The following is a 27,616-nucleotide window of genomic DNA, read 5'->3' as shown; positions in this document are numbered from 1 at the left end:
CTGTCAAGCACCTTAACTACTGGGAACGCTTGGAAGCACTTGACTTATGCTCGTTGGAACGCAGGAGGGAAGAGATATATCATAATCTACACTTGGAAAATCTTGGAAGGAATGGTCCCAAATCTGCACACAGAAATCACTCCCTACGAAAGTAAAAGACTGGGCAGGCGATGCAAAATGCCGCCAATAAAAAGTAGGGGCGCCATTGGTACACTAAGAGAAAACACCATAAGTGTCCGGGGCCCAAAACTGTTCAACAGCCTCCCATCAAGCATTAGGGGAATTGCCAATAAACCCCTGGCTGCCTTCAAGAGAGAGCTGGACAGATACCTAAAGTCAGTGCCGGATCAGCCGGGCTGTGGCTCGTACGTTGGACTGCGTGCGGCCAGCAGTAACAGCCTAGTTGATCAGGCCCTGATCCATCGGGAGGCCTGGTCACGGACCGGGCCGCGGGGGCGTTGATCCCCGGAATAACCTCCAGGTAACCTCCAGGTACCCAAAGCACCAGGCTCCATCACTACCTACAACACCACCAGGTTCCATCACTACCCACATCACCACCAGGTTCCATCACTACCCACAACACCAGGTTCCATCACTACCCACAACACCACCAGGTTCCATCACTACCCACATCACCACCAGGTTCCATCACTACCCACATCACCACCAGGTTCCATCACTACCCAAAACATCAGGTTCCATCACTACCTACAACACCACCAGGTTCCATCACTACCCACATCACCACCAGGTTCCATCACTACCCACAACACCAGGTTCCATCACTACCCACAACACCACCAGGTTCCATCACTACCCACATCACCACCAGGTTCCATCACTACCCACAACACCAGGTTCCATCACTACCCACAACACCAGGTTCCATCACTACCCACAACACCACCAGGTTCCATCACTACCCACAACACCACCAGGTTCCATCACTACCCACAACACCACCAGGTTCCATCACTACCCACAACACCACCAGGTTCCATCACTACCCACAACACCACCAGGTTCCATCACTACCCACATCAATGCGTCCATCCTTACCAGTGTTGTGCCAGAGTTGTGGAAGATGGCTAATGTGGTTCCTATATTCAAATCAGGGGATAAGTTCACTCCTTCAAATTACCGTCCAATAAGCCTGACATCTATAGTGGGCAAGTTATTAGAATCAATTATAGATGACATTATCAGAAGTCACCTTGAAGAGCATAACCTGATAAATGAATCTCAGCATGGATTCACGAGAGGTCGTTCCTGCCTGACAAACTTACTGAGTTCTTCAATAGAACATTTGAGGCAGTTGACAGTGATAAGGAATATGATATTGTTTATTTGGATTTTAGTAAAGCCTTCGACAGAGTACCTCACAAGAGACTCTTAAGAAAAGTGGCAGCTCATGGTATAGGAGGTAAAGTTCTAGCATGGATTGAGGCATGGCTTACCAATAGAAAGCAGAGAGTTACCATTAATGGAGTGAAATCTGAATGGGGATTAGTCACTAGTGGCGTTCCACAAGGATCAGTTTTAGGCCCTCTCCTGTTCATAATTTACATTAATGACCTTGATGAACGGATTACTAGTGACATGAGTAAGTTTGCTGATGATACAAAGATAGGCCGTATAATTCACTCTGAGGAGGATATCAATGAACTCCAGGACGATTTGAACAAATTAATGTCTTGGTCTGAAAAATGGCAGATGAAGTTTAATGTGGATAAGTGTAAGGTACTTGCCCTTGGTAATGAAAATAACCCTCGAAGCTATAATCTAGGTGAAGTAGAGCTTGGTCATACAGAATGTGAAAAAGACTTGGGAGTCATGGTAAGCAGAAATCTAAAGCCAAGACAGCAGTGCCTTAGTGTGCGCAACAAGGCCAACAGATTACTTGGATTTATCTCAAGAAGTATAAGTAACAGAAGTCCAAAAGTTATTTTACAGCTCTATACATCACTAGTGAGGCCTCATTTAGATTATGCTGCTCAGTTTTGGTCCCCTTACTACAGGATGGACATAGACTCATTAGAGAACATACAGAGAAGAATGACTAAAATGATTTACTGTGTAAGGAACCTCCCGTATGAAGATAGACTTAAAGCCTTAAATCTCCACTCTCTGGAGAGGCGTAGAATGAGGGGAGATATCAATGAAGTGTATAAGTGGATGACGGGCATAAACAAGGGAGACATTAATAAAGTACTGAGGGTGTCGAACCAGGTAAGAACCAGGAATAATGGATTTAAGTTGGATAAATTTAGATTTAGAAAGGACATAGGTAAGTACTGGTTTTCTAACAGAGTTGTAGATGCGTGGAACAGTCTTCCCAGTGGGGTGATAGAGGCTAGGACCTTGGGTAGCTTTAAGAAGAGACTGGACAAATATATGAGTGGGAGGGGCTGGGTTTGATTGGTGTCAAGGGGTACGGGAGTTATTTCTTGAGTAGCTTTAGGTAGATGTCGTTTTGATAAGGACCTGCCTCGTATGGGCCAGTAGGCCTTCTGCAGTGTTCCTACATTCTTATGTTCTTAACACCAGGTTCCATCACTACCCACAACAACACCAGGTTCCATCACTACCCACAACACCACCAGGTTCCATCACTACCCGCAACACCACAAGGTTCCATCACTACCCACAACACCACCAGGTTCCATCACTACCCACAACAACACCAGGTTCCATCACTACCCACAACAACACCAGGTTCCATCACTACCCACAACAACACCAGGTTCCATCACTACCCACAACACCACCAGGTTCCATCACTACCCACATCACCACCAGGTTCCATCACTACCCGCAACACCAGGTTCCATCACTACCCACAACACCACCAGGTTCCATCACTACCCACATCACCACCAGGTTCCATCACTACCCACAACGACACCAGGTTCCATTACTACCCACAACACCACCAGGTTCCATCACTACCCACAACACCTCCAGGTTCCATCACTACCCACAACACCACCAGGTTCCATTACTACCCACAACACCAGGTTCCATCACTACCCACAACACCTCCAGGTTCCATCACTACCCACAACACCACCAGGTTCCATTACTACCCACAACACCAGGTTCCATCACTACCAACAACACCTCCAGGTTCCATCACTACCCACATCACCTCCAGGTTTCATCACTACCTCCCGGTATATTTCTTATTATGACGTAAATTTTCTTCTTTAAATTACTTTTCCTCAGTCAGCCTTCTATTTTTTCCTCGGCTGTAAACCTGTTTCTTTGCCTGCGCTACAAGCTGTGTAGGCTGCACCACAAGCTGTGCAGGCTGCACCACAAGCTGTGCAGGCTCCAAGCAGTAGCCGATACAGCCTGAGGAGGAAAGGCTGATATAGAAGGCAGTATATACCTTATTTCATGAAACAATCCACAGAAAGTATTTTTTTATATTTAAAAAAGTTGCATTCTGAGTTCAGGTTTGTGAACCACTAATGGAATCATGCCACCATCACAGTTTAACGGTGGCGGCAGCAGTGTACCAGGTGAGAAACAAAGCACTGTAGCACTGGAACAGGATACCTTTGATATACCTTTGAAGAGTTTCGAGAATTTCACTACTCTCGGAAGAGTAACCCTTCGAAACCAGTCCAAGGTATGTCATGAACACAGGCCAGGAACTGTACCTCGACCCCTGCAACCACATATAGGTGAGTACACAAACAACTCATAACTTGAATCAAGTTTTTTAACAATTAAAAAAAAATCATAGACGTGAATTACGAGGATATCGAACTTCACTATCCTTGTAAAAACTAACTGCTTTCAGTAGCCTACCACCTATTCCATACACTTGCAACATTGTTCCCCTCTCCACCCTGCAATATGCCTTTTTCAAATCCATAAATGCAACGAAAACCCAGCATAAAAGATAAGGACTGGTTTATGTACATCTCCCTGCTAGGTAGAAACATTGTGACCAGTACATTTATATGCACTCGCACAAAACACTGGCTGAAATTATCAAGCAACTCAAAAGTAATCAAATGTGGATCCCTGGAATCCACTCACTTGTGGTGCAATATATCAATGTCGGTACAAGAAGTGTGCTTTTATCCTTACAATCAGTGGCGGGCCTACATTTTTGGAGCCCCTGAAGCTTGACCTGTTATTAGAGTCCCTTCGCAACCAGCAACAACTAGCTTAAATGATACTTTAATAACCTTTTAATTTTTATTTTAACTATTATTTTGAATTTAATTACACTAGTTCATTAATATTATTATTTAAAAAACTCATACCATAGACCTAAAATTTTTAAGCAATGTGCACTAAAGTCGCTTCCGGAGCCCCTCCGGGATTAGGGGCCCTGAAGTTTAAGTTCCATTAGTTTCACAGTAGATCCACCTCTGCTTACAACCATTATCCGAAAGTCAGGCATGATAAAGAGGCCGGCAGTTCTGATATCTAGCCAATAAAAGGGAAATATAACAATTAACCATACACCTTCAGAGGAGTCTGCCTAAAGAACAGCTCATGGTATTTTCTAAGGCTCTGAATAATCCCCATTTTTATATTAATTTTTTTTTTTGAGGTGTTCAGATTTACTTTTTATTTCCCGTGCCTTTTCTCGGTTGTTACTTTATCAAATGAATTTATCAGTGATACAGTAATGGGAATTTCTTGATGGATTGGTAGGTTTCTAGTATGTCCATAAAACCCACAATCTGGAGACCAAATACTTCTGTCTATCCTGGTCCATCCATTGTCACCACAAGACTTTAAGTGAAGGTGAGAAGAACAAGATGATAGGTCAGGTGACAAGAAAACCAAGGTCAGGTCAATCCATGTGTGTTCTGAATGTAAGAGTGCTAAATTCGTGTTAACAATGTTGTCTACTTGGGCAAGCATATGCGTGAAAAATATATGATGAAAACCACAGTGATAACACAAGCATCTTAACTTGGAAAAACTGCCTTAAAATAATATTCATGTCAACAAGGGCATAACCAACTCGGCTCCCTATCCCACATATCTCCGAGAAGAAACATTAGGAAATATTAATAGAATTAATTGGTTACTTGCTTTTTAATCTTCTACCAGCCAATTTTTCATGATCAAGGTGTGCCCTAAGGAATGTGGTGAGGGAGGGGTGGGGGGGTTGTGTGCTAAGAGATGGTAAATTGTCAGACAAACTAAGATGGCACACACTGTGCCAATATTCTATTTATAAAAGTGACAGGAAAGAGCCTTTAAATTACTGGCTGATTTTGATAGGAAGTCTTATAAAAGAGTTACAAAATGGTTCCCAGAGCTAAAATATAAATTATGATGAAAGACTGATAAGAGAAGGGAGATGTGATAAGATTAAATGAACTTTTAATAATTTACTGGTTTTATTCAGACGCCTCTGTCAGACATATGGTAGTTATATTTCTTATTTGTAGTGAAATGTATGTTTTATATATTTAACCTACTCTTAAATAAAATAAAACAACATTGAAATATTGCTGGAAGTCTTAAGAATTTGTTGTTGTTAGGTAATATAAGCCACATCAAAACTTTCAAACCTGGTTACCACCACAGGAATAGGGTCATCAGTCGCAACTGAAAGGTAAGGCTACAAGCCGACATGCAACACCCGTAACCACAAAAGCACATTCCTCAAAAAAAAAAGCAGTGGCAAATTATTATGTTCACAGAGAACTAAACCTGTAAGGGCGGCAATCAGGCTTTATCTGAGAAAGGGGAATGCACTTTAAATTCCTTGATCTAGTCATCTCCCCTGGAAGAGTAGTTGTGACAGTGCATAAATGAGCACATTTCCCTCACCATTATTATTATTAATATTACCGTAGGCATCGTCTCCAACATACCTTACTATGCACCACTCACTAAACTATCCCTACCTCACCTATGGCATTTGTGCCTGGGGATCTGCTACATCGAACCACCTAAAACCAATGGGCCAGTAGGCCTGCTGAAGTGCTCCATTATGTTCTTATGTAACTCAACAAAAAGTCACTGCATGAATGATTACTCAATCCAGTGCCAGACAACATGCTCCAAGTTTAAACTTGCTCAATGTACCAATTGTGCATGTACTCATACTACTGTGCTATTTATATAGGAAAATCACTTCCAATATAAACCCTCTGAAACTCTTCCTTCAAGCTGCAACAGAACTTACAGACATAACACAAGACAAAAACATCTTCGATATCCCTCCCCCGAATTCGATTCAATCTGTACAAAAACTCACTGCACATAAGAGGCCATAAAATCTAGAACTCCCTGGCTGAAGTCTCTAAATGTCCACTATCTGCCAATCGCTTCAAAGATGTTAAAAAGCATCCCATCTCCTTGATGCAATCCAGACAGCAATTCCCCAGTCAAACAACACCTAACTTCACCCACTTATGACCCTGTTCTTCACGCCTTCCTTCAAATCCCACATATAATTGGTTACATATATATTGTCCCATTATATCTGTATTGTAATTTAACTTGCTGCAATTTCAGTATCTATTCAATCACGACATAAAACTGAAGATCACTGAACTTGTTTATATACGCAAATGTTTTGTAATCCACCACTTTGTCATTAGCTCCCTGTCTTATTTAACGTATGATTGCATTTAACTACACAATAAGATCTACATAATGCTATGCCTAATTATGTGCTTTTTAAACCTTATGGTCAGCTCTCCTAAATGCATTACATAATAAGTCTTTATTGTACTCGTGTATCTACATTATCTGTATGCTGACAGATGTAAAGCATTATCCTTACTATTATCATTATACGTAGAGGGAAGTGCTAAACCCACAGGGGTCACAGTGCCAGGGAGAATGGAAGGCAATCTGGTTCGATCCAAGGAAGGGAAGGGTACCAAATTCTTGCATCAAGGAACTTTCCGCAAGGGGGAAGTTAGGTCCCCCTCCCTCACATGGGCTGCATCACCCATACGGGTTTAGCGCTTGCCCCCTTTTATATATATATATATTATATATATATATATATATATATATATATATATATATATATATATATATATATATATATATATATATATATATATATATATATATATATAGTAGCCTTAATGATGCTAATAATAATCCATGACCAGAGAATGGAAGATCCAGCTCTCTGGGTGTCGAAGCTGAGATGCAACTCATTATCCGTCAACTCCGCGTCACTAGCTAGAATAGTGACCTCATCACTAACAGCCTGATTGGTCAAAGACAGGGCCGAGATTAGCGTACGGAGGATCAAAATTCCACTCCTACTTGGGCTGAATAACACCCTTGTGTTCGGTGCTTTAGGAAATATATTACCAGAACAGTTGGCAATAAATAATATTTGATTTATTGGAATAAAGGCACCATTTCTTCTCTATCAACTTAATTTAGCTCCTTCAAGGAAGGGAGGGCAGTGTTAATTCCTTGACCCAAAGAACTGAACCTATCCTTCCCCCGTCTTTGGCTCAAACCCGATTACCTTCCATTACCGAGACATTACAGACCTCTACAAGGTTAGCGCTTCCAGCTTTAATAATAACAATAATATATTCTACTTGAAATGCTTTCAAGATATCTTTTCTGTATCTGATTTAGAAAGGATATAGGAAAGCACTGGTGTGAAAATAAGTTAGGTAAATATATATATATATATGAGTAGGTATGACTGGGTGAGTAGGTTTGCCTAGCAGAGGTTACCTAGCCTAATGCAGTTTTTCGCTATTCTTACATGTTTTTGAAGTAGGTTTTACATTACTCCTATGCTTATTTCGCAATGCCTTTCAAAAATAATTTCCCGAGTGTACCAAAATGTGTCATCTCGTGGCGTGTCTGTCGATTAACGAAAGGAACATCCAGCCTCCACCATTTCTTGCTCTGAATAAACTACACGGATAGAGGATCAAGAATCACTATACTTTTCGTGGAATGACCCCACACGGATGGAGGATCGAGTATTCACCACTCCCTGCGCGGAATGATCCCACACGCGTTTAGTATTGTATTTTTAATACAATGTCATCGGTTGATGGGATACAACATTTTCCTGGAACATACTTGAGATTACACCCTGATTATAACTCACACTGGTAATGAGAAATTAACGCGTTTAAGAACGCTAAATATTAAAACATCCATATATAAAACTTATTTCAAATTGGCTTGCATAAAAGAAATCGGAGCGCCTGATCAGTTCAATGTTTCGTCCCAATCTCAGTGAAGTTGCAACCAGCCAAGACCTAATCTGTGTAATCTGTTAAGCCCGGCCACGACTCTGTCACCAATGAAACTGTCCAACAGCAATCCCCCCATCCCCACACCACCCTTCACACACACACACAAGAGTCGGCCGCTTAAAGAGGAAAAGTAATCCGGTTATCGAGGGGTACTTATCCGGCATCATCCATCTGGTAGTCTGGCTGTTGTTGGTGCTGATGGCGTTATGCTAGAGGTGTTGTAGGCGAGCTGGTGCAGTAGAACCGGCACTTAAACTCACGCTACACACAGGCTACTCCTTGTTCGTTTGCCCTTTATTCACCTCGTGTAGTTTCTTGATGATTACACAACGCACACATCAGTTTCTCATCAACTTTAATGCAACTTCTTCACAATGAACACTGTTTTCTTGAAGAAATTTATATCCAACAATCACTTTTATACTTTTATAAAAAATAATTTTTCAAAACCGGCTGAGGCATGGACAATTCCTCATTTTTAAAATATTTCACACTTGTTATAGAACCAGCCACTCTAAAAAAATTACAAGACGAAAAGATAAATTTCTGTCGCTGCTGTGTTAGGTCACATATCAGGACCTCTTACACGCCCACACCGCCCATGGACCGCAAGGGCACTCGCCGTTATGCTAGGTCCATGGGCCTAGGAGAGATGTGAGGGCGAGGTGAGGCGTGAAGGGCGAGGTCACACCTGCTTGGAGAAGACTGCGATGTCCTCGTTGAAGGACTCTGAGGAACACACATCACCTCCCGCCACGCCAGGTTCTCGAGGAGTGCAGGTCGCCAACTCACACTTCTCGAAGATCAGCGCCAGCAGAGGGAACAGCGGGTGCCTGCCGGGAGAAACAGTGTTAGGATACTAGTGCAAAAGTACAGTACTTACACAGTGTAAAAGAAAAATCACACTACAAACAATTAAGCTAAGGCAGCATGGAGTGATAATCTGATAACAATGTCGTCACTGAAGTGTATACTATGGATAGATTACTAAAATAAGTTCAATAAATACACGAGTGGGAATAGAGTAAGAGTAGGATGCTCCTCTTTATTTACATTCTTAACTATTATTACGATGCTTCTCTACTTATATGCTTGTGTATACGGCAGGACGAGTTACAGTATGGTACACGTGAGTACTGTACAATACATGTACATTATAGAGAGAAGAGTGTGTAGTAAACCACTATTAAGGGAGGAAAATGTATGAACACAGCGAAAGAACAAACAGCATCGGGAGACATGGAGAAGATAAACGTTATGAGACAGGGCAAAAATATATTACGGGAGACACTTCAAGGCAGTTCCTACTACACACAATTATTTTCGCTAATGTGCCTAGCCTATCTTTAAAGCCTCCCACTGCAGCTTCAAAGTTACTACTTGCCAATGTCTTCCACTTAACTGTAAAGCTCAACCACTCCTTACCTACTTCCCTTGTCCAGTTTGAATTCACTGTTACATGTTCTAACCTGATTTCATACTTTAACCATATTAATTATATTCCTTTGTGTTTTTACATCCATCTGTACACGTCTGTGACATGCCTGCACGTGACATCCATCATATAACCATTTTGTGTCTCATTTATGTTGGTAAGAAAGACAATCACCTGAAGACTCTTCCCTCCCACCATGGAAAACAATGAAATATTGTTAATCAGATTCTTAGATAGGCTTGGTAAATTCAGTTATTTTATAATACCTAACTTTGCTAAAATTTACATAGGGCTGTTGTTATATTAGTTTTAGTGTGAATAAAATAATTAATATATTAAAAACTTGCTTATTAAATTTCACTGCTGGAAGGGGATGAGGCGAATTTTTAAGTAATCCGAAAAAATAAACGTTAGAATATTTTTGATAATGTTTATATTTTATCTATAGGCTTTAAACCTAACAAATTCGACCAAAGACCTACTGACCCTCGCCAGACTGCTATTTATACCCAACCAACAACACATGTATTTGCAGCCCGTCACGGTATATAACAAGCGTGTTGTTTCCAACGAATTAGGCAACGCCAGTGTATTGCATGTGTTTACCCTGTCGCCGTTATATTGGAAGTTAAATATACGTATATTCTGGTTAACTGACGTTAAAATAACTCAAGTTAAAATAACTTTAATGAACCTGAGGTAGGGAATGTGTAGTGGCGTATAGCGTTCAAGAATAGGCTTACGTAAATATGTTCGAAAACGAGTTGTGTATAAGAATGGACTGGTATTTGTCCAACCTATTCTTCAAAGATTCCAGTGTTTAAAATGCGACTTACATCGGATTATTCACTTCGGAGGATTATTAGCCCAGGATAATCTAAAGAAGAGGCAAGCAGTGTGCCTCATTTCCAATGGGGAGGGACAGGGGGCTCCTGTGTTCCTCTTCTCTAGGATGTCAAACACAAGTCTCCTAACCCATAGGAACCTATTTACTACCAAAATATGAGCAGCAGGCCCGTATGTCTCCGTCAGTGATGCTACCTGATAATCATACATCTGCAACCGTATTTTCGAACCATAATATATCTATTTCGCTTCAAAATGCTAACATTTCCAATCTGAATCCAGCATTTCGAATTTTCTTGAGATGACATGATCACAATTCAATTTCTATAATTTTTATTACAAATCTCTCGTGCATTTATATAGTTCTATCATGTCGCCTCTTTACGTCTCAAGAAAAAGTAACTGTAGCTTTCTTAGCTGTCCTTAATAAAGCTTTCTAATGCTCGGGAGTAGCCTGATCATTATTCTTTGCATACTTCCAAAATAATTTGCGCACATTTTAATGATGTTCCAAAACTCCCTTGAATCCTCTGTATTTTAGTGCCGATTTAAACTTTCAGTCACTGTACAAAATTAAATACTTGACATTACAATATAAAAAAACTAATTAGATCAGTGTGTAAACCATCAATAATATCAACAAAAAATGGCGCTGTAGAAAACACATTGGTAGAGAGCGTTTTGTGTGTCAGAAATAAGAAGATAAGAAGGAAGGAGCACTGCCGCAGGCCTACTGGCCCATGCTAGGCAGGTAAAGTTTAATATGGTACAGTACTTCGTTTCTTTTATACATATTAATGTTATCCATACAATTTATCTTCCCACTGCCTTCTGACACTTACGACATTTCACTAAGATTATGCTTCACAGTTTTGGTCACTATGCTATACAGGGTGAACAAAGACTGATGACAAAATTAATCTCCAGTTAGCGTAGCACATTAATACTGTGCTGCCTTGGTTTCAGATCTTCACTAATCGTCACTCCCGGATACCTTACGCGATCAGATTTTCCAAGTGTATCAGCATTGAGTTGATACCTGGCATTCCCTTACATGTCTACCCTGACCATTTCTCCGTCCAAATCTGAACCATATGGATAACTTAAGTGTAATGAACACTTGTCAGTGCTTAATAATAACCCACATGGAGACAAACTCAGAGATTATTTGGCCTGTATATAATAATAATAATAATAATAATAATAATAATAATAATAATAATATTTTTATTTCTACAAGTACATGTACAAGGTATACAGGCCTAGCTGACATCAATGACTCACTACTATATAGAAAGCCCCTTGTTATGCTGAGCATTTCGAGCAAATTAGGTCAATTTTGTCCCAGGATGCGACTCACACCAGTCAACTAACACCCAGGTACCCATTTTACTGATGGGTAAACAGACAGAGCAGGTGTAAGGAAACATGCACGATGTTTCCACCCTTGCCGGAAATCGAACCACAGACCCTCAGCGTGTGAAGCAAGAGCTTTATGCCTACCAGGTCACGGGCCACCTATTTCGATCCCCTTCTGGGATCCTCTTCATCAAATGCATGTCCTCCTGACACCAACAGCCTGGTTGATCAGGCCAACAATGGGAGGCCTGATATAATACCGACTAATTAGTTCATGGAGGTTATTTTAATTTGTACATATTGGAATAAATACATAAAAATAACAAAGGGCCCTTTTTAAATATTACAGCCAAACCTAACTTATTGTTACCTAACCTAACCTAACTAAACCTAACCTAACCTAACTAAACCGAACCTAACCTAACCTAACTAAACCGAACCTAACCTAACAAAACCTAACCCAGGGGCATAGTCTTTAAGACAAAAAAAAAATGCAAAGTAAACTTATTAGGGCAACTTTTCGTTGTTGACAAAGCGAAACTGTCAGTCAAAGAACCCTGTTCTACAACTTTTATCTTTTCCAACATATATCTCAGCATTACTGTGGCTTAGCGCCTCCCGCTGATTAAAATAAACCAACAAGAGTCTACGCTATTTCCTCGGCATAGTCTTCTCCGCGAATGTCTAAAAGATACTTAGGACTTTCACTTGTCTATCCTTAATCATTGTGTTTCTCTTATTCTCTTCTTTAGCTACACTTCTTGTTACTTTTACTAAACTAGTGTTTCATAATGAACCCCTGCAATAATTATTTTCTACACAATACCGAGGTTCGTGTATTTCAAGAAGTTGATGGTAGGCTGATCAGGCGGTCAAAAAGGCAGTCTGTCCTAAGGCCGTGCTGGGAAGGTTGAATAACTCTCGAAACTGGTCACATGTAACTACCAAGGTACAAGTGATCCTTCATGTCTACACCTGCCCAGGAAAATATCTTCGTAAACCAGTAAATGACGCTTACCGAAAATCTTAATCCTTTTTCCCGTAAATTTTTCCGTGCAATTTAGAAATATTCCCATGTGCATCCTGCTTCGATATTTTTTTTTGTTATAAAACAAAGTTAAGAGACAAATGAGAATGATAGTGTCAAGAGATACGTGAGAAGAAAAGTATCGTCAGACACGGGAAGGATACACCGTCACTAGACACAAGAAGGATGTACGCGTCAGAAGACATGAGAGGATACGAAGAACCAGGAGACTATATATACATATACATATATATACATACACACACACATGAATATACATGACGTGGTAACACAGGAGTATACTCTTTTCATTAAAAATACATAATAATGCAGTTCAATGTAAATATATGCAAAGAAAACGTAAAAAAAAATTGGTGTATAATACAGGACAGTCAATGTTATTATTAGCAAACTTCCATAACTCTGAGAGATAATGAACCTCGCTTACTACCTCTCTGACTCCGGAAAGCGGAGGTGAGAGGAGGGGCCGTAATGGACCAAATTCTTAAATCCAAAACTAGTCTTGCGCAAAAAGTATGCGTCAATCTCACACATTCACTAGCCATTATTAATTAAAAAGCCCCCCATTCACTTCTCACATCCCCATTAAACAGCTCCCCGTTCACTCCACACCATCAAAATCCTTCACCTCTCGTACCTCCTCCACTGAAGAGGGAACTCAACATGTTTCTCAAATCAGCTCCTGATCATATGATGGACGACAGGCGGCAGGCACTAACAGCTTGATCGATCAGGCCAGTAATCAGGAGGCCTGGTCTAGGACCAGGCCGCAGGGGCGCTGACCTCCGGAAGTGACTCCAGGTAACTCCCTCATCAGTTTTAAAAATGTTCAACACTTAATAAAACTCATTCACTTCCTTCATACCATTGAAAAAACACATCATTCACCCCCTCACACCATTAAAAAAAAAAATCATTCACCCCCTCAAAACACCATCATTTACCCCTCGAACCCCCCCATCATTTACCCCCTTACACCATTTAAAACCCCATCATTAACCCCCCTGAAAAGCACCATCATTCACCCCCCTCACATCATTAAAACCCCCATCATACCACTAAACCCCCGTCTTTTACCCCTCACACCATTAAAAAGCCGAGATTCCAACCTTCTCCCTGCAGGCTGGCTCCCCCCCCCCTAGTATCACTCCTGCAGGGTAATCCAAGCTCTTAATCGCCAGTCAAGGGCTTCACGGGTTACACACTCTACTATGGCCTCCTCAATATCAATCTCTGCTACTTCCCCTTTCTCCCGCCCCGCCTCACCCACACCCCACCGTCACACCCCGCCTCACCTCTTCCGTCACTTCTTCCTAAATCACTCCTCCGTCACCCCTTTCTAATTTCCCTCCGACACCCCCACCCTGGCCTAACTCCCTACGTCACACCCCCACATCAATCCCCACTCGGTCTAATCCTATTTCTTCAATCCCCCTAAAGAAATGCGACTCATGTCACTGATGCAAGCTGTAGACTCACAATCTCAGGGTTGAGAGCTCGATTCCCTGGGACGGAGAAATATATGAAGAAATTTTCTCCCTCCACACACAAATTTCCCTGCCCACCTAGCAGTAAAAATAGGTACCAGTGTGTCCAGTCGTCTGTTGTAGGGATTTTATTTTCTTTAAAACTTTAGTACTCCTGGAACGTCATATCCAGTCCTCCTGGAACGTCATATCCAGTCCTCCTGGAACGTCATATCCAGTCCTATGTAAAAATATCTACTACCTGTTGGTATGGAATATCTTGTGTCAAAAAGCCCCAGCCCAGGACCTCAATGGAAATAAGTTACTTTGACTTTTTTGGGTTATCCTAGGTAATCTGCACACATATGCTGCTATGTATGATAAATTATGTAACTATTTATGTGTACCTGTATCTGAATAAACGTACCTACTTACACCTGCTGGAAGTTTTTAAGTGTTAGGTAAAAGGCATCAGTGTACCTAATGTTGAAAAATGTAAATGAAAATGTATTTTACGAGGGTCGTCAAAACCAACATATATTATTATTATTTTGGTTTACTCTAAGCTCAGAGTTGACCACAAAATAAAAATGTCCAGTGTTTGAAAAAATTTGGTTTCAACCTCATAACTAACAAATCTTACGGCCATTTCCTGAAAGAGAGAGAGAGAGAGAGAGAGACAGAGAGAGAGAGATAGAGAGAGAGAGAGAGAGAGAGAGAGAGAGAGAGAGAGAGAGAGAGAGAGAGAGAGAGAGAAACAGACAGAAACAGAGATGGATAAAGAGACAGAGACAGCACTAAGGTGCATAGGATCTACCAACGACGAAGCCATTAACGTTAGCAGTACTACCAGCTGTTGTTTCAATGACATAAGCAGCTCTGAGCCAGGCGGTGTCGGCGACACTCACCCCCACCCACCCGTGGTGCAAGAATACACATGCATAACAAGCGTATTGTTTTCCACCAACTGAGCAAATGCGATAATCTTTCCTAATCTAGAAGACCGGGTCACGGGGGCGATGATCCCAAGAAAAAATAACATATAATACTATATTCTCTCCCCTATACCGGCTGCTATCCTCCCGTTTATGCAATTTAGTTATAGAAGGTTGAATGTACGAAAATTTAGAAAAATCTATATAAAAGCAAAATAGCTAACATCTAATTTCGTTGGCTGATTAGGGTCAGCGGGCAGCCAGCAGCAACAGCCTCGTTGACCAGGCAATCACCAGATAAGCCTGGTCATGGGCCGGCCTCCGGGAGTCGAAAAACTCTAGAAATTCATCAAAGGTATATCAAAGTTATAAAGGAAAAGATCGTTCAGAAACTGACGCAAGTAAACGCGTGTATTTTGAGGACGAGGAGTGGGGAGGATCACTCGCCCCGAGGGCAATAACTCACTGAAAGGAGAGAATATTTCTCAATGGAGAGAATATTTGTCAATGGGGAATAATATCACAAAAATAAACCCTATCAGCCGGGCTGTGGTTTGTACGTTGGACTACGTGTGGCCAGCAGTAACAGCCTGGTTGATTAGGATCTGACTCCCCCGCGGCCCAGTCAGGGGGCGCTGACCCCCAGAACACCCTCCAGGTAAACCCCAGGTAGGTAGAAACAATTATACGTCACTATAAACTGCATGGCCCAGTCAGGGGGCGCTGACCCCCAGAACACCCTCCAGGTAAACCCCAGGTAGGTAGAAATAATTATACAACGTCACTATAAACTGCATAACTCTCGCAGTTATATAGCGTCGCTAATATAAACATTAGTGTCATATAACATCACAAATACAAACATAACTTGCACTTTTAACACTAATGTGAAAATAGCAGTTACATTACTAATATAAACCGCAGTTATTAAACATAACTACTGTAAGCAGCGCAGTTATGTAACATAACTAGTGTCAACATCGCAGTTATGTAACATAACTAGTGTCAACATCGCAGTTATGTAACATAACTAGTGTAAACATTTCAGTTATGTAACATAACTTGTGTAAATATCGCAGTTATGTAACATAACTAGTGTAAACAGCGCAGTTATGTAACAGTGTAAACAGCGCAGTTACATAACATAACTAGTGTAAACAGCAGTTACGTAACATAACTAGTGTAAACAGCGCAGTTACGTAACAACTAGTGTAAACAGCGCAGTTACGTAACATAACTAGTGTAAACATCGCGGTTATGTAAGTGTAAACAGCGAAGTTATGTAAGTGTAAACAGCGAAGTTATGTAAGTGTAAACAGCGAAGTTATGTTACATAACTAGTGTAAACAGCGCAGTTATGTAACATAACTAGTGTAAACAGCGCAGTTATGTAACATAACTAGTGCAAACAGCGCAGTTATGTAAGTGTAAACAGCGAAGTTATGTAAGTGTAAACAGCGAAGTTATGTAAGTGTAAACAGCGAAGTTATGTAAGTGGAAACATCGCAGTTATGTAAATGTAAATATCGTGGTTATGTAACATAACTAGTGTAAACAGCGCAGTTATGTAACATAACTAGTGTCAACAGCGCAGTTTTCTATTATCAGATATAAACATCACTACCCAAAAATATAAACAGCGATGCTTGTGCAATTAATACGACTAATATAAACATTAACCAATAAAGTTACATAACAATATAAACTGCATAACTCGAGTGGTTATATAAGATCACTAATATAAAGAACATAATTATATAACACCACAAATAACACCACCAACATAAACAGCAGTTATATAGCACCATTATTAATATAGAGTGCAGTTATATAGCACCAGTATAAAGTGGTTATATAGCACCACCAATATAAACAGTGCAGTAGTATAGCACCACCAATATAAAGTGCAGTAATATAGCACCACCAATATAAACAGTGCAGTAGTATAGCACCACCAATATAAACAGTGCAGTAATATAGCACCACCAATATAAACAGTGCAGTAATATAGCACCACCAATATAAACAGTGCAGTAACATTGAACCATCAATATAAACAGTGCAGTAATATAGCACTACCAATATAAACAGTGCAGTAATATAGCACCACCAATATAAACAGTGCAGTAATATAGCACCACCGATATAAACAGTGCAGTAATATAGCACCACCAATATAAACAGTGCAGTAACATTGAACCATCAATATAAACAGTGCAGTAATACAGCACCACCACTATAAACAGTGCAGTAATTTAACACCAATAATATAAACAGTGCAGTTATACAGCACCACTTATATAAACTGCAGTTACATAGCGCCACTTATATAAACTGCAGTTACATAGCGCCACTTATATAAACAGTGCAGTTATATAACACCACCAATATAAACAGCGTAGATATAAAGCACCACTAATATAACACAGTCTAACCAGTGCATTTATTAAATTACAGAAATTTCCACCTGATCAAGAGAATAGAAAGCCAACGCTGTGTGTTTCCGCTAACGATCAGCCTTATCGCTAACAACCCTTCCTCTGGGATAATGACGACCCGCCTACCTTCCAAACGAGCCTCCAACTACAAGACATGCGCGCGCGCACTACCAGAATCCCTAGTCTTATCTGATTCCCAAGGTGATAAATTTTATGTCGCGCTTAATTAAATACAAAACTGCCAGGAGGTTAAAAAAAAGGTCTCGGCCGACAGTCACAAGCTGTCAAACTACGACTCACAAAAACATGTGGGTAACAGACAGGCAGGAGACAGGAAAGAGTGTAGGTCTCATAGTTCCGGAATTATGAGCCTGGAGAAATATTTAAGGAACAAAAGGTAAAAGTTTTCGTGAGGAAATTGGTCCAATACCTGCAAAAGTGCCAGATTAGATTGTGACGGTGCAATCAGCGACAGCCTGGATGACCAGGCAGTCAACAAGCCCCCTGACTGCCTGCAAGAGGGAGCCGGACAGATAAGTGAGGTCAGTACCCGATCAGCTGGGCTTTGATTCGTACGTTGGACTAGGTGCGGCCAGCAGTAAGAGCCTGGTTGATCAGGCCTTGGTGAAGGACTGGGCCGCAGGGGCGTTCACCCCGGGAACACCCTCCTCGTAGATTCCAGGTAGGTAGGTTATCCTGCAGGGTTATTACCCTCGAAACAAGTCATAGGTAAGTAGGCATTGGGACGTGGGCAGGGGATGTTCTCTTTTCTACAAATCTTATAATTAGGTACAAGTTATTTTTTTTACGTGATGTACTTGATAAGCCAGCGGAAGACCTCTGTCAAAGACCAAACGTTCCATTGAGCGAGTCATCAAATATTAGTACTAAGATACACGTCAGGAGATATTTCCCCTGACGAATAAAAGTTCCCAAGTGATAACGGGCACTTATCCCCTCCCCCTCAAAGAGGGGCACTTATTCTTCTATCAAAGAGGCGGCACTTATCTCCACAGGTATACATATCAGAGGGGGTACTTATCCCCAGTCAAAGAAGGAGCGGCTATTCCCACAGAGAGGGGGCTCAATTCAACCCCTCAAAGAACAGGTGTTGGGGGAAATAAAAAGAAGGAAGAGAAGGAAAGTGAAGGTGTGAGAATAGTATTAAAAACAAAGCATAAATCACCCTGAATGGAGGGGAGGATAACAAGCATTTTCCAGCAGCTCTGAGTGACGCCACCAGTTTTCCGTCTGTAACATCTGGTGTGATTGTCGATGTATTGCCGCTCGTGTGAGTCTTCGTTAAATAGCAATTACAAGTGCTGTCAATCCTCCAACGGCAGGACCAACGTAATCAAGCAGAGTACTTGTAAATTGTAAAGTCAGTACCCGATCAGCCAGGCTGTGGTTGGTACGTTGGACTACGTGCGGCCAGCAGTAACAAGTCTGGTTGATCAGGCCCTGATCCACCGGGAGGCCTGGTCAAGGACTGGGCCACAGGGGCGTTGACCCCCGGAACACCCTCCAGGTAGGTAGGTACCTGGATACCTGGAGGTTATTCCGGGGATCAACGCCCCCGCGGCCCGGTCCATGACCAGGCCTCCCGATGGATCAGGGCCTGATCAACTAGGCTGTTACTGCTGGCCGCACGCAGTCCAACGTACGAGCCACAGCCCGGCTGATCCGGCACTGACTTTAGGTATCTGTCCAGCTCTCTCTTGAAGGCAGCCAGGGGTTTATTGGCAATTCCCCTAATGCTTGATGGGAGGCTGTTGAACAGTTTTGGGCCCCGGACACTTATGGTGTTTTCTCTTAGTGTACCAATGGCGCCCCTACTTTTTATTGGCGGCATTTTGCATCGCCTGCCCAGTCAATAGACAATACCTCACTAGTAGTTCCCAGTATTATATTCACGGAGAACCGCTAAACCCGTAGGGTTACAGTTTTTGGAGAAGCATTCATGATTTTATTAAGAGTCCTTCACCAGCACCTTACTAAACTATCCCCTACCCTTCAAGGCTCTTCATCCAAGGAACCAGAGTTGTACTTCCTTGGATCGAGTCTGATTACCTCCCATTATCCAGGTGATGGATGACCTGTAGGAATCTAAGATTTAAGAATACAAGAAGGAAGGAGTACTGCAGCAGGCCTACTAGCCCATGCTAGGCAGGTCCAAGTCACCTACTGGCCAAAGCCAGTCAGGTCCAAATCACACCCCCCTTAAGAAGGATGGAGAACTGCATCAGACCCACCAGCGCAAGTTCTCCATGAACAAAATAATAACCCGCTCTCCAACACTTAACTACACCGTCCCCTCTGTCCTCCACCACTCCTCACAGTCTCATATTTCATCAACTCAGACGCTGTAAAGCAAACCTTTAAATATGGATTACCAAATTTTATTAACAAAAATTATTAACTTGTTCAGTGTGAAACTTGGCATTTTCCTACCGTATTTATGGACAAGTTTTGCCTCTCAAAATCAGACCCTCCTTCCTCAGTGTTTATAGGAACCATCAAAGCCCTCTCATAGTAGTTACGACTCTAGCGGAGATCGGGAGACCCACCTTCGCGTCTTCCTGGGTCTACAGTCGCCAAGGACCCGTAAAAACTGTGTCAACACACCAGTTAACACCCCCAGACGATGGCCCTTCACACTTTGACCCTTGCCTGAGGTTACAGCTATGGCTGTTAAAAGTGACCCAGTCTGTGAGTTGCCCCTCTAACACTTGATGCTATCCGCTCCTCATTTACTACTGCTTTCTGCTTCTGTGTTCAACTGCTGCTACACTGTGATCGGTTATACTGTACTACACTCTCATCAATTGTATCTACCCTGTGCTCTAGTGCTACCGCTGTCTACTATCCTTTGCTGAGTTGCTACTACCCTCCCCTCTTTGCTACTACTACTCAGCTGCTACCTCTTGAGTTGCTGCTGCCCTCCGCTACCTTCTCCTTAGTTGCTGCCTACTTTGGCGAGCCAAAGAGCATAAAGCAGCTGGAAATGGGGGAATAAATAATAGGAAAAACGGGAAGGGTGCGAATACATTGAAGTGTTGGGTAGGAAAACGGAACAAGTTTAGGGCTACTGAGAGAGAGAGAGAGAGAGAGAGAGAGAGAGAGAGAGAGAGAGAGAGAGAGAGAGAGAGAGAGAGAGAGAGAGAGAGAGAGAGAGAGAGAGAGAGAGAGAGAGAGAGAACGAGAGATGGCTCCAACTTCATCCTGTTCCCTACTTGTATGTTTCATAACAAAAATGCTTTCAAATGAGCTGATGTTGGTAACAGCTCTTATCTTGTCAATAAAGATGTGAATCCTTAACCTGTAAATAGATTGTCGATAAAGCTAGGGATCCTTAACTTAACCTTGTCAATTCCTGCGTAAAAAAAAAGCTTTGTAATCCAAGGAACCGGAGCTACCCCTCCCCCTCATATCAAATTTGATTGCCTCCCATTCCCTAGACGGACTGAGAAATTCCCTATAAATACAAAAACAACAATGGAATTGTGGACGAGTGGAGATAATAATAAATCGAATATTCCTCTCAGGGAAATTATTAAAAAAAAATAAAAACAAGCGCTAAGCCCGCAAGTCTTGAGAGAGGGAAGCTGCTTCCCAAAGACATTCTACTGCTAGTCCTTACCACTGCGAAGAATGTGCAATTCTTAATAGCCAAATTTTAAAGGCTCTCTTTGTTTCCAGACATGTCCGACGGGTTTCTGCTAGTGTGTGTGTGTGTACTCATCTGTTTGTGGTTGCAGGTGTCTATTCACAGCTCCTGGCCCAGCCTCTTCCCTGGTGTGTGTGTGTGTGTGGATGAGGGGAATAACATACACATTATAATAATAAACGGGTTTCAACGTAGGGTTAAAAGTGGACGTGGGAACACTGCAGTGGAAGAAATAGGCGCTCGGAGGATGAGTTAAAAGTCAGGACAAAAATGACAACGAACTGCTCAGTTGTCGTCTGTATCCTCATTTCTAAGTCTATTCCTTCCCTTCCACACGTGAATTCAACCAGGTTGCAACCCCCACCAATCATATAACACATACGTCCACGTTTACTGCTAAGCGAACACGGGAAACAGGCTTACAGAAACTCGCCCAGCCCCAGAATCGAACTCGGGTCGTTTGGGTTGTGAGCGGAACAATACCCTACATGACTTAAGAAATCGTAATGACACGAGCTGGTCTAGTGGCTAACGCGACGGGCTGGAGTTTTGAGACTCTATGACCGCGGGTTCAATCCCGGCCGGGGGTATGGTTTATACCCTACATGGTTGAGTCTCTTGCTCAGCGCTCACTGCTACCATGGACCACCATAAGGGTCACAGCTACCCGACCTTCTTCACGTTGTCTTTGATATCACCGGAATGTCGGTACTCTGGTCATAGTGCCAGCAATACTGAACGGATCACCTTATGACAAAACACCCGTGTCAGGTGACTGTCTTTTATGACGAATCAAGCAAGAACAATAAAGTATACAATACCCCTGCAACAATAACAGCTCTACCATATAAAACTCTCCAATAAATCTTTCAATTTAATTAAGTGAAATTTCCATAAGACAAGATTTGCGTTTCTAGGTTTTATTTAAACATGTCTAAAACTCACTCACTCTCACTCTCTCTCTCTCTCTCTCTCTCTCTCTCTCTCTCTCTCTCTCTCTTTTACCCTTGGCCCCGCGAGCCGAGACGTCCGTCGCGTTCTCTTCGCTCTTTTTTTTTTTTCCAAATTACCTCTAGTCCATATTCGGGAAACTCTGACCACCGGTGACTTATGCTCTTCCCTGCCTGGGAGGGAGGCTCGGGTGGGGAAGACACGGGGAATGCTAGAGAATATGGGAGGGAAATGGGGCATACGTTCGGATGGGGGAGGTATGGGATAAGCAGATAACTGAGAGAGAAGAGGGTAAAAGAACATAAGAAAGAAGGAGCACTGCGGCAGGCCTACTGGCCCAAGCCAATCAAGTCCAAGTCACATTCACTTAAGATGTATCACAAGAAAAAGACTGAGAACCAGGAAGGAAGCTCTAGCCCCGTACGGGTCATACAGCAACTGGGGGCAAAGAAAGTAATTAGAACTGATCCAAAGGAAGAGCAGCTCCAATTCCTTGGACGAAGAGCTCTTCATCAAGGCACTTTCCCCACACTAAAAAGGCTAAGAAGGGAGTATTGAAGTCTGGGAAGATAGTGGATACAGGGAAGGCAACACAGATAAAGAATAAAGTGGAATGCTAGGGGATACAACAGAAAGGATGGGGAGAACGGGAAGTGTGTGGAGATAAGAAATAAATGAGGACTGGGGAGATATTGAGTAAAGGGGAAAGGTTAGGATAAGGCCGAGTAAACTAGGGGAATTGAACAAACGGTCAGGGGGAAGCTGGTGGGGATGGGACATATTCCTAAAAGAAAATGTAGGTGGAAAGACTGAAAAATATTAAACTAGGCTATTTTATAACAATGAAAAAATGATCCCTAAATATCACTCAGTTATTGTGATAATAAAAATAAATACAACACGAGTGTACAGTAATTTTAAAGGCATAATAAATCGAATATTAAAAAAAATATTAGAAAAATAATGATAAAAATAACAAGTGATAATTACAATAAAAAATAACTGCAAAAGGCAAAATTAATAATTAAAAAAAAAAAAGGCACTCTGTGGTCAAAATCCCCTGCATAAAAAAGTTATACCTATGGGAAAGCGCTAAATCTGTAGGAATTATACAGCGTCAGGGAATGGGAGAAAATTAGGTTCTATTCAAGGAAAAACAGCTACAATTCCCTGAATCAAGAGCCTTCCACCATCACCAATACATCCTACTCCCTTAAAGAGACAAAAGATAATTAAGTGAAGACAAAAGTGCACATTAACAATAGAATATTAAATGATTAAAAGGCTTTTGGCAGCACACAAACGGGAGAAAGTGTAAAGTGAGAAAGGAGAAAAGTACTGGCAACGGTACAGGGTAAACGGCGAAAAGGAGCCTGAGCACTGTCAACGGTAGTACAAAAAAAAAACGGTGAAAACGGCTAAGGAGAAAAGTAAGCCGGGCACTAACAACGGTAGTTGTTAGCGAGGCACTTCGTAAATGAAGGAAACGGTGCAGGTACAAACGGAGCCTAGTACTATTAACAGTAATGTATAACCGGTGAAAACGGCACAAAGGAGCCGTTCACTAACAACAATAGTATCTAGTGAAAACTGTAGATGGGAAGGGAACCGGCACTAACAAAGTACAAAAAACGGCGGAAAACAGTATAAGCAACCAGGGACATTAGCACTAACAACGGCAGTACAAAAATGGCGGAAAACAGTACTACCAACAATGGGCATTAGCACTGATAACGGCAATACAAAAACGGGAAAAAATTTAACCGGTAACGGAGGAGCTCAGAACTAAGAAACGGTAGAACAGAAATGGGGAAAAATGGTAGCCATGAGAAAGGAAGACACAACGGAAGCCCATAAACGGGTAAAAATTATGCAGGTAGCAAAGGGGAGAGCTGGAGGTCTAACAACGGAAGAACGGCAACTCGGAAAAACGAACAAATAAGTGAAACGAGCACTATCAACAGCAGCGCAGCAACAGAAAGGAAAGACGTAGGCAAAACGGACAATAACGACATCCACTAATGCGCAAAGGCTTCGTTAACAATGTCTGCGCAGGGAGCAGAATAATATATGGAAATAAAGAAGCGGAAATTAGAGAAAGAAAATTATTATTACTAGTGATGGGGGGAACATTAAACCCGAAGGGGCCCACACAGCACCTGGAGACTAGGAGGCAAAAAAGCTCCATCTAAAGACAAGGGAAGGATTGCTCCAATTCCTTGGATCAGGAGTCCTTCAGCTTCAAGAATAGCTTAGCCGTTTTAATAAAGATAACATTAATTATTCCAGCTTTTTTTGTCATTAACACAAATAATATAATGCAGATAGATCTAAGTATATATTATAAAATTAGAATTACAAAATTAACATAATAAATATATAAATAAAGCCGATATACAGTACTACAAGATCAACAAAATAAAAATTTGAAAATATAAATAAACACAAAAAGAATAGAAGAAAAACCAAGAAAAACCAAAAAATACAAAATTAAAAAGCAATATATATATATATATATATATATATATATATATATATATATATATATATATATATATATATATATATATATATATATATATATATATATATATATATATATGTATATATATATAAATGAGAAGACCTTTACAAAAATAAACAAGAGCCGGGATAGGACAAAATAAGAAATATAGAACAAAGAGAAAAACAACGTAATGAGGAACAAGGCGCTGATAAAGGACGCGAAAATGAAATCCTAAGCAACAAAAGAGTTTTTTAGAAAGATATTCATATTACAATAGATGTGGACTTACTCTCCTCTTCCTCGAATCAACCCTGATTACCTCGCATTCCCCAGGCGCTTCTACATGACCACTTGGGGGTCATACATGAAGGTGTGGTTTACCGCTTCCGCATTAATAATAATAATAATAATAATAATAACAATAACAATATAAAATAAGTAAAAACTCCAGCACGAACGAAAAATCACGAAGTATACCGCAAAACGAGAATAACAATCAAATGAACCGCAATTACAATCCCACACAGCATATTACAATCACGCAAACCATGATTATAATACCGCAAACTGTAATTACAACCAAAAAAACGCTGATTGAATAGCACTTATTTTACACCACCATAATTCTATAACAATAAAAGGCTAATCTAACAGTAACAAGACCAATAAATAATAACCACTGTGTATAGCACAGTCAGATCCTATAATAATGTTACAACCCATGATAGATCTTAATTGCACAGACCCATTCGGGATTAGCGCTTTTCTGTACTATGAAAATAATAATGGAAGCAAAATCAAATTTTACAACCCATTCTAAATCTAGTAATAAAATCTATAAGCCACGCTAGACACTAATATTTCTAAAAATCAAGAAATATCACATACAATAATTATACAACACAATGCTAAATCCTACAATAATAATTATGTAACATATAGTAATTATGAAACACCCATGTTATATTCTACAATAATAATTGTACAGTTTAATCCCACAACTGTCTTTAAATCCAAGTCATATAATTTTACATTAGGTAATAATCCAAGGGAGATAATATAATATTATAAAGTACCTAAAATATTATATTGTTAAAAAGTGCCTAATTTTACAAAGTTATCCAAAATGAATCATTTTACAAAGTTAACCAAATAATATTATTATATATATTTTTTAAAATTTCCCAGATTTATAATATATTCTTACTAAACTGTCCATACAATTATCCAAATTATATCCAAAATGCTACTTAATCCATTTCAAATACTAAGCTAATATAATTATAGGACAGGCCTATAATTGTAAAATGCAACAGGCAGGCAAAATAATTTACCAGTTCTATAATACAAGATTCATACTAATAACTATGAACCTACGGTACTAACTAGTTAATTTAGTTTTCCCAGAGCGCTGCGCAATGACAATCCAACAATGCTAACACATATAACAACAAGATTCACGTTATAAGTCCCACACTACAGGAAAACTTTTTCATTACCCTTCTACGCTATGCCAGATCCTATTATAATTTAACAATGCTAACCACAACCCACTTCGGCGTTCACCCGACGATAACGCTATTCAATAGCGCCAACCTATTCAAAGTTCAACCACAAGGTGGTCGTAAGTTATCAAACTTAAAACGTAGCTAAGACGCACGTTATATCACTAAAGCTTACCGAAGCAATGGCTCTGTGAGTTACCCCAAATTATGAAGCTCTGGGCTCCCGGCAGAGGCAGCTTCACTCCGGAAGCCTAGCGACAAACCCCCAACGGCGCTTCCACATAAAGACGCATACAGACCTAGGGTTGTAAAATGTGGAACGAGTAGCAAGATGTGGTGGAAACAACACATGAGCACAAAGATTCAAGATGAATTATATTAACGGAACAAAGGGGGTTAGAACTTACACAACTCGATAGTTGAGAGGCAAGTCCAAAGGCTAGGACTCAAACCTGGTAACAACAATTAGCCGAGTACACACACACACACACACACACACACACACACACACACACACACACACACACACACACTGTCCCCCCACACACACAGTCCCCCCACACACACACCGTCCCCCCCACACACACACCGTCCCCCCCACACACAAACACCCCCCCCACACACACACCTTCACTTGGAATATTTATGCAGAGCCCCAGTGCGGCTGACGATAATCCCGAGTCTTCCGGAATCTATGGATTTAACACGCCGGGAATTGCACTTGGAGAATCCATTTATCACGGCCTATAAATAAAGAAGAATAAGCCACTACAACACTGCTAACCCAAGACCCCTCCCACTACCCCACACAATAATTAAACAATACAAAATAGAACTTTAGCGAACTGGTAATTGCGACAGAATAGTTGCACGTGCAGCCACAGCCGAAATATAAATAAATAAATATATATATATAAATATATATATATATATATATATATATATATATATATATATATGTATATATATATATATATATGTGTGTGTGTGTGTGTGTGTGTGTGTGTGTGTGTGTGTGTGTGTGTGTGTGTGTGTGTGTGTGTGTGTGTGTGTGTGTGTGTGTGTGTGTGTGTAACGTCAAATAGGTAAAACTTGCGATTTTGGCTTAATAGCAATGCTCTTTTTGCCGAATAAGGCAAGCGAAAATTTGTGTATACAATAATTTCGCAAAAAATAATTCTGAGCCTAACGAAAAAAAAAATCATTGTGTTTCTTTATTA

General features: G+C 40.9%; 1 protein-coding gene across 29 annotated transcripts in view; it reads right to left on the bottom strand.

Annotated features, from left to right (window-relative positions):
* hth (Meis homeobox homothorax) overlaps nucleotides 1-27,616 on the bottom strand; it is a 1,177,701-nt gene that overhangs the window by 1,031,389 nt on the left and 118,696 nt on the right. For all 29 annotated transcript variants that reach the window (XM_053798553.1, XM_053798554.2, XM_053798534.2 and 26 more), the window contains one exon: nucleotides 8,932-9,073. In XM_053798553.1, coding sequence (XP_053654528.1) covers nucleotides 8,932-9,073 — 142 coding nt within the window. The remainder of the gene's footprint in view (nucleotides 1-8,931; nucleotides 9,074-27,616) is intronic.

The sequence above is a fragment of the Cherax quadricarinatus genome, chromosome 87 (genome assembly GCF_038502225.1).
Source record: "Cherax quadricarinatus isolate ZL_2023a chromosome 87, ASM3850222v1, whole genome shotgun sequence".
Taxonomy (NCBI): Eukaryota; Metazoa; Arthropoda; class Malacostraca; order Decapoda; family Parastacidae; genus Cherax; species Cherax quadricarinatus.
The sequence above is the reverse complement of the archived record's forward strand: the minus strand, read 5'-3'. Positions and strand labels throughout refer to the sequence as shown.